The following is a 13,058-nucleotide window of genomic DNA, read 5'->3' on the forward strand; positions in this document are numbered from 1 at the left end:
TATTTTATCCCGGCAACGGCCTTGAGAAAGAGAGAGAGAGAGAGAGAGAGAGAGAGAGAAAGAGATGATACAGTCATCGAGGCCACAAAAAGAAACCTTTTGTTCAGAGAGTTGGTCTTGTGAATTGTTTTGGGAAACTTTATGAGCACGTCTCTGTCGCTTTTCATGAGAAAAGCGAAGTTTGACTCTGGACTAACACCTCCACACTTTCCAGCAACACATACTGCACGTCACACAGAGCAGGCCACTGTGTAACGCGAAATACTAACGATCAAAAACAGTAATTTCCCATCCTAATTAGGATCTCTTTAGAAGTTGAATGGTTACCAAGCTTGTCCTCGCATCCGAGGTTCCTGAGTCCAAAGCTAGCCGAGGACCATGGATTTTTAGAGATGAAAATCCGTAAAGAAGAGCTTTCTGCGGAAAGTAAGTTTATTTTATTTTAGTAGGTTATTTTACGACGCTTTATCAACATCTTAGGTTATTTAGCGTCTGAATGAGATGAAGGTGATAATGCCGGTGAAATGAGTCCGGGGTCCAACACCGAAAGTTACCCAGCATTTGCTCATATTGGGTTGAGGGAAAACCTCGGAAAAAACCTCAACCAGATAACTTGCCCCGAACCGGGAATCGAACCCAGGCCACCTGGTTTCGCGGCCAGACGCGCTGACCGTTACTCCACAGGTGTGGACCGGAAAGTAAGTAAAGCTTGGGTTTTCGTGTCGATATCCCTGAATGAGAAGGCTCTGGATAAAATAAAAGTAACTGGTTTCCTTTGTTTTGTCTCTGGCATGTAGTAGTGGATTCAGGTTTCATAAGTGATCACAAAAAAAAAATCGGCCGTATTTGTCTCGAATCGGGCCAGACAATCCCTTGAAATTTGACATCGGCCGTACTTTTGTTCCAGTGTTAACAAACGCGGAACCAACCTTTCGGAGACCTTGGACATGCCCAAGGTATTAAGACGTGGCGCGAGTAACAGCTTGCCTGACCGTGAAACGTGCGGGCCAGAGTCCAAATCACGGTTGGGACAAGTTACCTGGTTGGGGATTTCTCCGAGGTTTTCCCTCAATCACTTGAACTAGAATTGCTGGATAACTTTTGGCGTTGCACCTCAGACTCATTTCCCCTTTATTAGCATCATTTCGTTTATCATCTTTAATAGTTACAGGTTGACCAGGAGGACGTGACGGCCGTGGTTCCGTGATCCGCCTACAGATGACATCTGTCTGCGGGAGTGCACATACCCCAAAAAAAGCCGCAAGAGCTTCAATAAGCGGACTGCGATTTAACAGGGGAGTGTAGCTCCCTCGGACAGATGGCGCCTTGGTGAGTCGCGGAATAGCGACATGTCCCTCTGGTTAAGGATGCAGCAGATTCAAGCAGGTGAATTGCGAACAGAGGACATCGATCTGAGAAGGCTGCAGAGGAACATCACAGAAAGGCGGAGGTATGATTTCCTGTCACATCTGGATGTTGTGATTTAATCGATATAATGGCATAAAGTAGTGAATCACGTGTTTGAATGTGTATTTCCTTTTTGATATATAAGGTTTTTAGTTCGTGTTTGCATTCAGCTTATGGTATCGTTTGTGTTTTTTGTTTTTGAAAGAATTTTAGATAAGGTCGCTAATAGTCATAGTAGCTGACGCGTCCTTTTTAAACACCACTAACTAACTAATGTGCTTGAAAAAAACGATCCTAAGGACTTCAAAAATTATCCCAATATAAGGAGGTTGCAAAATAAGTCTAAAGGCTGTGATGCCTATGGTACACCCGTTCAGTTCAGATACGCATAACCTCGCTAATTTTCCGCACTTTCGATCGACGGTCATTCAACACCATATCGTGAATTTTTTCTACGATTTCTTCGCTTGTTGCTGTTACTAGACGGCAACGACTCGTCTTCCACACTCTCTCGACCATGTTTAAATAATGCCGCCATTTTTTCAGAGTCGAAGACGCTGAAGCGAATTCCCCCAGTGTAGCATCCATGTCTGCTTTAATTTGTTGGACCCACTCCCTATTTTTTAAAGAAATATTTCATGATTGCACGAAGCTCGATATTTTTTTAATTTTTGCCAGTCTGTTCGGCGCACTAACTTCAAAATTAAACTACACAAAATGTAGTCAACAGAAAATATGATTTTTCGTGTTTGAACTAATGTAAAATGACCGCTAACAATGGCGGCATTGTTCATACGTTTTCAATGTCATCTATATGTCAGACCACGAGCTTTTTAAACGAACCTCGTAGACAAAATTACGATTTTGTCCCTCTGGAGTTATTTTACAGGCCAGCAAATCTACTGACACTTAAATGCCATCGACCTGGGCCGGGATCGAACCCGCAACCTTGAGCACAGGTCAGCACTCTACAAACTGCGCTACCCATGCCGACATAAAAAGTTATAGTACCTATTTTATACATATCAATTGTGGAGTTACAAGTACATAGGCCTACTTCCTGGATAAATTCACTCGTAAAAAAATTATTGTACAGTGATGAATAGACGGCTCTCCCTTAACACTTCTTCCTTGTTAATTATATGTAGTCGCAACTTGGACTCTCACTTTGAGAGAAGAACAGAGGTTAAGGATGTTTGAGAATAAGGTGCTTAGGAAAATATTTCGGGCTAAGAGGGATGATGTTACAGGTGAATGTAAAAGTTGCACAACACAGAACTGTACGCATTGTATTCTTCACCTGACATAATTAGGAACATTAAATCCAGACGTCTGATATGGGCAGGGCATGTAGCACTTATGGGCGAATCCAGAAATGCATATAGAGTGTTAATTGGGAGGCCAGAGGGAAAAAGACCTTTGGGGAGGCCGAGATGTGGATGGAAGGATAATATTAAAATGGATTTGAGGGAGGTGGGATATGATGGTAGAGAGTGTATTAATCTTGCCCATGATAGGGACCGATGGCGGGCTTATGTGAGGGCGGCAATGAACCTGCGGGTTCTCTAAAAGCCATTTGTAAGTAAGTTGTAATACGCAGTCGCATAAACCGTAGTCTATATTTCCGTCAGAATATTTTTTGATGTGGGGGAAAAAGGAAAGTAATAAAGAAAATTGAAAAATAATAACTAAACGGATGACGAAACATTATTTAATAAACATGAAAGCATTAAGAAAATACCTTTAATTAAATTTTAACACCATGTATTTCATACGAAAAAACATTGTCTCAAGTGTATGGAGCGGTATGGGAGAATCAACTTGAAACTAGTTCCGATGCCTGACTCACAGGAAGGAAGATCAAGTCTAGCGCCTCATTACAGACAATAGACTTACGTCATGATAGCACCATCAATTGTCAACTACGCCTCCATAACGAAGGCTCGTGTTATGAAGTACAAGACGATCAACGAGCGTGAGGGAATCCAGTTGTGTAAGAAGTTTAATATGCTGCCGTGTCGGTTAGGCCGCTTCGAAATGAAATGATTCATCGACGTAAATTAATAGCGACTGGCGGACGCTCATTGCCGCTACGAACGCAGCGAATTTCTGGACGCTGTGCTGCAGCTCTCAGCGTAAGACGGACATTAAAATAGGTCAACGGAAAACAATAGAACTGTTATGCAATTCTTAATATCGTTTACGGGCGAAGTAGGTCATGGATCTGTTATCAGTTATTACTGATCCCACACCTCAAGCGTTTGTTTGTTTCATACAGGTTAGTCAAAGATAGCATCATTTAGATAAATATAAATAATTCGAAAAGAAACAGCTCCACCCTCAGCAAGAGATAAAGACAGAAAAGGGAAGGAAAAATAACATGAAAGAAACAAACAACACGCTAGAAAGAAAGAAAACGATACTTACTTATTCGTACAAATGGCTTAGAGAACCAGAAGGTTCACTGCCGCATTCACAAAAGCCCGGCATTGGTTCCTATCCTCAGCAAGATTAAACCAGTTCCTACCATCATATCCCACCTCATTCAAATTCATTTTGTGCGAGATCGTGCGTATTTGCTTGTTTTCCGCACAGAACCAATACGCGGTAAGTGTGAAATACCACATTCAGTATTCCCAACGTAACACACATAACAATTTCCCTCTTCTTACCGCTTAAGCGCGATATTCATTTTACTGCTTTAGGCTTTTAACATATTTTTAGAGACGTTCAATATAGTAATAATTATAAATTGGAAACTTACCACTGCAATGTTAATTGTTGTTTTTAAATATTTGCAAAAATTGAGTAAAGTCTACTACTCCACGAAACTTATTGCATTCCTGTAACAAATAACATTAAGGAAGCCGTGAAAAAATCAACTAGATTCCAGTTGCCGATGTTATTACTGCAATATGTTATATAAATAATATTGTTAAAATATTAAAATGAAAAATAAATCATTACATAACCTTACCGTTTGTTTTAAGTTCGCATTTATAGACTGGGGGAAAAAAAAGACAGACGTAATATATCACGGCCTGCTGGAGTATAGTAAACACAGAAAACATTTTATAGCAACAATGTTGAAGAAAGATATTTTCGTGTTCTGAAGTTGCCGTCATTAAACAGAAACCAACATGGAGATTTCATTGCAACTAATTAGAAATTCGTCTTTCAGGTATGTAATAAACGATCTTCGCACAAAATAATGTACGATACACGAGCGGTATGTTTGTTTTCATGTTCTCGGAAATTAAAAAAGCTCAACTACGTTTCGCTTTTTCAATCTTTTCCTCGACCATAAAAACGTCAACATACCGCTCTTTTAATGTATATTACTATTAATATTATCCTCACATTCACGTCTCAGCCTCCCCAAAGGTATTTTTCCCTCGGGCTCTTTATACTTTCTCTTCTGTAGGGGCGTAAGCATTTAAAACTATGATATCGCACCATCTATCCGTAAGTAGCGAATACAATAATTATTTTATTTTTTTATAAATATAATACGCATGTGCCTAATTGGTTATTGTTGTTCCCTTTCCCACAGTACAACAAGTAATCTCCTATTTGTGATATGCCATCTAACCTAACCTCCTGTACTTCCACAAAGTCTATTCTATATCTAGCTAATTCTTTTGCTACTAATGTTATCCCTCCTGCGCTATAAAGGCTCGTAACATTTCAAGTAAGAAATCTCATAACCTTATCCCTTTGAGAAAGAAACAGTAAGATATTAAAATAGAAAATGACACAAAAAGCAAAAGAATGAAAGGGTAAAACGGAAGAGAAAACAAAGAATAACAGACAGCAATGGTAAACAGAAACAAAGACAGCAAAAGATATGAAAGAAACAAATGAAGAAAGGGGATGGCAAAAATAAGAACAGAAAGGAATTAAAAAAGAAAGAAGAAATAAAAAGCCTAGAAAGGGAAACAAAAAAGATGAAATGTTAAAAACGAAAGGCAGAAATAAATTACGAAAAAAAAAATAGATGGCAAAGGAAAGTACAGAAACAAAAAGCCGGAAAAAGAAAGAACGAAAAGAGTCTGATAGAAAATTAAGGAATGAAAACAGAACAAATGAAACAACATCAAAGAAAGATAGCGTGAGTGAGTGAGTGAGTGAGTGAGTGAGTGAGGTAAGAAATACATGTTATTTTAAGAAAGCAGTAATTCATTTTCATTAAAAAAATAATTGTTATTTTGTTATCCAGTCTGCTCTCAAAAAAACTGAAAAGTTAGAATTTATAGAACAATTACATTACCGGTTGTTATGTATTGTTGTGAAACTTGGACTCTCACTTTGAGAGAGGAACAGATGTTAAATGTGTCTGAGAATAAGATGTTTAGGAAAATATCAGGGGCTAAAAGAGATGAAGTTACAGGAAAATGGAGAAAGTTACACAACACAGAACTGCATGCATTGTATTCTTCACCTAACACAATTAGGAACATTAAATCCACATGTTTGAGATGGACAGGGCATGTAACATGTATGGGCGAATCCAGAAATGCATATGGAATGTTAGTTGGAAGGCTGGAGAGGGGGGAAACCTTTGGGGAGGCTGAGACGTAGATGGGAGGATAATATTAAAATGGATTTCAGGGAGCTGGGATGTGATGGTAGGGACTGGATTAATCTTGCTAAGGATAGGGACCGATGGCGAGCTTATGTGACGGCGGTAATGAACTTCCGGGTTCTCTAAAAGTCGTACCGGTAAGTAAATCGTTATTCTTGCAGTTAAAACATTCCAAATCGGTCCAACATTTTACAAATGTGGGCCTAAATTTTTAATCTACATCATCATCAGCAGATTTGGGTGAAGGTACGAAGATTTTCGAAAACAACTTAACACAAACTGTCCATAACAGACTAGTTCATCGTTTATACTTTATGTGTATGGCAATAATTCCGCAAGAACGCTATGTAAATACCGGTAGAAATCAAAATATCAGTACTGTACTCCAACCACGAGAAAGCCTCGAGGAAATGAAACGAAGGGGGGTGATGCTGTGAATGAATGTTGATGTCATAAGGTCACACACGTGGGTACTCGTACCTCTATTGGCTATCTCTCAAAGCACAAACCATAACACTGATATACACATTTTTATACTATCCCAGTTACAAAATTAGATCACTGTTAATCTCCTGGTCTTTTAATCCCTCCATACAGGAAATAACATATGCAGGAGAGCGCATGATTTTTAAACTGACGTTATAACTCTAATATTATCTATCTACTTCACTCCAATAGATGACGCAATAGTAAGCACATTCCTTTCACGGTTTATCTCCTGGTTGGAGAACAGTATGAAACATAACGCAGAACCTATTTTTGCACCGAAAGTCCCATAGAATTTGCTGATAACTAGTGATGAAAATAAATCAATACAGTTATACCTAAATGGTATAAACATGCAATACGTTTGGCACTACGTAGTTTAACAAGTCGCGTATAATTAACCTGTGCTGCTGTAAGAAAAGGTGGGAAATGAAAACAAGAGATAATACAAGAGATCTGGACCAGTTTCAATAGGCTGGGTGCGTGGCCTCCGCGGAACGTATCTCTAAAATTAACCCTCAATTCGCATTCTTGAACGCGAACCCCCGGGCGCTACGAGAACAGCGTGAGAAATATCCAGCATTAAGCTCTACGAGATGCACAGCTGCTGCCCATTAATTTCATACTCGTACTTCGCTTCATAAACTGAATTTATTGTTACAATCCTGTCAAATGTGCGATTCCTACGAAGAATCTGAGATACATATACTGCACATGAGGCATAACAACGACCGAACGTATATCGAAATTTAATTTAATATTCCGTACTGCTGTAAGGGAGAATTTAATGTTAAAGATATATCAAGTTTTAAATCATATCTATAACAGAGCGAAGGACACTAAAACAGGAAACTTCGAAGAAACAGAATTAAAATTTAATTATCTACTATCCAAAGTCAGCTGTTACGGAAATCAATATGAGATAAGAGAACTAATAAATGTGTTTATCTGTATGTAAAAATGATAGATCGTAACTTAAAAAGGTACGAATTCTAAAATTTCGTCAAGCGATAGCAATTCTGGCTGAATGTGGATGTAAGAATTGTCTTTAAGAACATTATAAAATACATAAATAAGCTGTATAATGTGATTTCTAAGAGCTATACAGTCTATTGCTAGATGAGAAATGTAATATTGCAATGACAAAGTATATGTGACGTAAACAAAAGCAGATCTAATTAAAAAGATCGTGAAACAACAACTAAAAGAAGTTAACTAGTAAAAGAAATAGTAACACGGCATCACTAAACAATGAAGTATTGAAAGCATTAGAAAAACCTAGTAACAAGAGAATCCTCCAAAATCATCAAATCTAATCTCTTAAGAAGTCATATTATGTGGTAGAGTTGTAAATGAAAAAGTTTAAATAAAATAAGGCTGAAAATACGAACCAACAGGCACAAAAAGTAGACAGGCACCAAGGTAACTTAAAACCTAGAACCTTTAAACCTATATATAATTGAAGGGCTCAGAGCCAAAGGCGTCTAACCCACAATTACAAAATGAGTAACTAAGAGTTGATATTAAGAGGATCCTGACAAAAATGATTGGTTTCACAATTTATTTTAATTGGTCTACATTGAATGGGCGGCCGGGTAGCTCAGTTGGTAGAGCAGCTGGCTACGGACTGGAAGGTCCGGGGTTCGATCCCAGGTGGTGACAGGATTTTTTCTCGTTGCCAAACTTTCAGAACGGCCCCGAGGTTCACTCAGCCTCCTATAAAATTGAGTACCGGAAAGACCCGGGGGTAAAAGGCGGTCAGAGCGTGGTGCCGACCACACCACCTCATTCTAGTGCCGAGGTCATGGAAAGCATGGGGCTCTACCTCCATGCCCCCCAAGTGCCTTCATGGCAAGTTACGGGGATACCTTTACCTTTCTTTACCTACATTGAATAAATACAAGAAAATATGAATCTATAACAACAATGTATAGTTTTGAAAAAAGGCTTAATAATAAACAATTCAAAATTGTTGGTTGGTCGCCTTTGGCTCTGAGCTCTTCAATTAAGTCGTGGTCTGGTAGAGTTCGTCGATAGCTCAGTCGGTAGAGAGTTGACGCGCTCAGTTAAAGGTCCCGGATTCGATGCCCGATCCCAGAACAATTTTTTCCTTTAAATTATTCCATCAGCTTTACAGGGAGCTATAACTGAAAGCCAGATTTGTATAATACACGAACAGAAAACCACAAATTTAAATCACACAGAAAATGTGTACTCAATATTGGGTCTCTGACGTTTTGTCAATCCACTTGATGTATGTGGATAAAAAATGAAATAAGTGAGCCGCGGTCTGGTAGAATTCCTGGGTAGCTCAGTCGGTAGAGCGTTGGCGCGCTCAGCCAAAGGTCCCAGGTTCGTATTTAAATAATTTTACGTAATATACACATAAATATACAAACACACACAAACACACACAAAGGCGACACAGACACACGTGTAAGACGTGAAAACAATGTACTGTAGGCCTATTTTAATTTTATAGTAGTTCACAGAAATCTATGTAGTTGTCCAATAACCCTTTAAACTACAGAAGCCATTCCGTGTATTTGAGATAATCTGATAGAGCAATAGCAGAATGGCAGGAAAAAGAAAGATACGCGTATGAAACGTGTCCGACAGCCAAGGTCAACCACAAATCTCGTAGGATATCCGGGGACAGAAATCCGACTTCTCTACTAAGAAGCTATGAAATGAGTCACGATTGAGTCTTTTAATCTGCTGCTATGATACCTTTGGCTAAACTAAATATATAAAATGGACGTAAATGAATGTATTTTGATACAAAACAAATACAAAATGAATTGATATGCGTTTCAGTTCTTAGACATATTCTAAAACTGCAGTGCATTTCACATAGGTACATTATTATTATCATAAACAACAATCACCTTTCCGATTCATTTAAAACTTTAACTTATGGAGTGCCACAAGGCTCAACTTCAGGGCCTCTTTTTATAATTTTCGTACTAGGCCTACATGATTCCTTTATTATTTGTTGACAATTAAAAAACTTCTCGTAGACTACAATAAAAAATACTTTGACTATCAACTTCTCCAATGTGACATGTATGCGTTGCAAAAAGATCTGAAAAGAATAACATAAAAATTGAGTTTTCCAAAACAAATGTTTTAAACCTTTACGAGGAAAATTACCGCTTTCAAATTCTTTTATAATTCAATTCAAAAACAAATTAACAGAATGGGTTCTGTTCAAGTTCTTGGAGTATTCTTTGGCAGTGAAAGTCACTTTTACAAGCATGTAGATTTCAATTTTTTTTATTTTATTCGGTTATTTTACGACGCTGTATCAACATTTAGGTTATTTAGCGTCTGAATGAAATGAAAGTGATAATGCCGGTGAAATGAGTCCGGGGTCCAGCACCGAAAGGTAGATTTCAAAGACAGTGCGGTTTTGAACTCCTGATCACGAGCGTTTGCTCATACAGGTGTAGATTCTTTAATTTATATTTGTTTTATGTATATAATAGTTTTTATTGTATCTTAGGCTATGTAGTTTTGTGGGTTTTTATTGTAATAATTGTAAAATATATATATATATATATATATATATATATATATATAAATCATAATTACAAAAAGCATGTTTGGTCTACTGTATATAACAGTATCTTACTCTTTCTCTACTCTCGATTCACTTTCAACACTTTACTTCGGATTGATGAGATCGAAACTCGAACATGCATCTGCAGGCCGCAATCATGGTTTAATTTTTAAATTGGATTATTTTACGACGCTTTATCAACTGCTATATGGTAATCCGGCGTCTGAATGAGATGGTGATAATGCCAGCGAAATTAGTGCACCGAAAGTTACCCAGCATATGCTCTTAATGGTTTGTGGGGAAAGCTCGAAAATAACTTCAAGCAGGTAACTTGTCCCAAACAGGATTTGAACCCGGGCCCGCTCGTTTGACTGTCAGACATGCTGTTACCCCACAGGGTGGACCGCAATTGTTACAATTAAATGTAAGGTAAATGTATCATCTTTACATGCCATTAAGGAGTTTGGGGGGGGGGGTACGGAGGTAGAACCCCTGGAAAGACCCGATACTCAATTTGATAGGAGGCTGAGTGAACCTCGGGGCTATTCTGGAAGTTTTATCAATTAGAACAATCCCGTCACCATCAGAGATTGAACACGGAACCTCCCAATCAGTAGCAAATTGCTCTTACAACAACTAACTCTGCTAAATTATAAATCCAATGAAAATTCATTATTGTCATGTTCGTATACCGCTGGATTTCTGCCCAGTGACTCCAAGAAAGGTTATGAAAAAAGCTAATTCAAGTAACACCGTCTATATTTCCGACGTCATGATCTTGATGCTATGTTTTCATTCAAGATCCTTAAAGGTAATGCGAAGCTTTCATTAAAATTGTGGGTTTCCGTGTTCCTACGACAGGTATAAGAAGAGACAATCTTTTCTACAACAGAAATTTTAAATCTCTTTTCCCGGTCTCAAACGCATTAAAGCCGCTATATTTGGGTAATAATGTGATCAATTTACCTTATAAATTTAGAATTTGAATTAGGGCCTATTATTATTATTATTATTATTATTATTATTATTATCATTCTTGTACTGACCTATTATTGCCTAAGCACTCTTGATTAGCACATTAATATTAATAAGAAATAACAAATATTATCATTATCATCAAAATGCGAGCAGCTTTGAATGATGATTTGTGGAAGCCTAAGTTTATAAGCTGCCAATTTAGCGTGTGTTGTTTCAGAAGGACATATTACCGGTACCGATTTTAATTTATCGGAGGCCTACATTGTTTCTCTGAAGTATCGCTTGAAAAAAATAGTCTTGGCAACCTCACTAGAGGAACAAAAAAACCTCGGTGTACTAGGTACTATCTATCAATGTCATCATATAACATTATTGGTAAGGTTACTATGAGTGTAGGTTACAGGCTTGACTCACTAATTATTAAAATAATGACACGTTATGTTACATTGTAAACAAGTTCAACACGGTAAGTACAGACGCTTAAAATAATCTACAGACTTCAAGATCGTCTATTCTATTCCAGGTGGTGAATTTCAGATCTCTTCTATTAAAGCGGTTTGCAACTCGAGGCCCAAATGTCATATTTAAAAATCAGTAATTAGTATAACAACTGTTCAACTTTCGCGTCGAGTTGAATATGTCATAACACAAAGAAAAGATGTGGGATAGATAAGAGACAAATAAAATATATTGTTGTCGAAATCACCAGTTGCTTGCCCAGCAAACGTCTCAAAGTTTTAAATTTTTATTTGTTATTATTTTAACTTCCGCAGGAGTACAAAGAAGAGCATGCATGGATACCAAGTATCTAAAACCGATTTAGACAAAAATATTTATTTAAAGCCACCTTATTTCAATGTAACACCATAGAATAATCCAATAAATCTGTTGCAAAACAAACGCACAACAATAAAATTATTCGAGACAGCTGCTACGTAACAATAGGAATCGCTCATGTCACTATCGACTTTTTTCTCAAGTATATTTCAGGAGAAAATATCAATCGTTCACGGTGAATAATTAACACGTTAATCTAATATCTATAATTGGTAATATAAATTATTGTAAATTCAAGAGAAGTACAGTATGTTAATCACACACAATATTGTCATCCAACTGTCACAAAACAAGTTCCGAAGAAAGTGATCACGATCATCAAAGAGAATAATAATAATAATTCAGGTACCGTATTTAATAGAATGGAAAAAAAAATTATATGAAGAGTTTATATTAAAGATTCAGTAATACAAATTAACTAAATTAATTCCTACTACTTTTAAAAATAATGTAAGCTTAAACGTCAATCATTTCAAAAACACAGCACTATAATGCTACCGGTAACAAAATATTTTTTTTACTAATGTTCACACGTGTGTCAAAAATCAATTTACTGATACTCTTTCAGCTTGGCATATTTAGTACTTACACAGAGTTTTTTTTATAAACTTTGTGTTATAGTCTTACGTTATGTCAATTATTTACATCTGTTATTGACGATATAACGGGACGACCTCCACATGTGAATATTTGGATAACGATACAATTTCTAATGCAAAACAATTTAGTACAGGAAAGTTCAAGATCGCTTGCACTCACCTAGTCTGTCGGATAATACATATTCTGTTTTGATAACACGTAAAAGCACAAAGAAAACACAGCACCATACTTTCCACTCCCCAACACTCGCCATCTTTCACAACAAACTGAAGTTACTTACTGACTGGTCGCTCGAGGTCGCTCACATCGCTATCCCCTCTCTATGCGTCGTGACGTAATAAAATCAAATGGCGCCGTTTTATGAACGGGCGACACGCGGTGATGATACGGAAATGTAAAATAAGGAAGGCAACAATTGAATAGCATAAAAACAATAGTTTTATATTTTACTAAAATATAAATGATTTCATAAAGAAAATAAATATTTGTACTTCCATGTGAACGCAATTGCCAGTTGTAGAGCGCATGAACATAGCCTACAAGTTTTTGTTAAATCAATATCCGCCATTTTTAAACATTCAAGTACAAGTTTCTAAGTGTCAG

General features: G+C 37.2%; 1 protein-coding gene across 1 annotated transcript in view; it reads right to left on the reverse strand.

The window, feature by feature from the left end:
* Meltrin (meltrin) overlaps positions 1–12,727 on the reverse strand; it is a 573,117-nt gene extending 560,390 nt beyond the window's left edge. The window contains exon 1 of the mRNA XM_069839168.1: positions 12,615–12,727. Coding sequence (XP_069695269.1) covers positions 12,615–12,708 — 94 coding nt within the window. The 5' untranslated portion in view covers positions 12,709–12,727. The remainder of the gene's footprint in view (positions 1–12,614) is intronic.
* Positions 12,728–13,058: the final 331 nt, after the last annotated feature.

Source organism: Periplaneta americana, chromosome 11, assembly GCF_040183065.1.
Source record: "Periplaneta americana isolate PAMFEO1 chromosome 11, P.americana_PAMFEO1_priV1, whole genome shotgun sequence".
Taxonomy (NCBI): Eukaryota; Metazoa; Arthropoda; class Insecta; order Blattodea; family Blattidae; genus Periplaneta; species Periplaneta americana.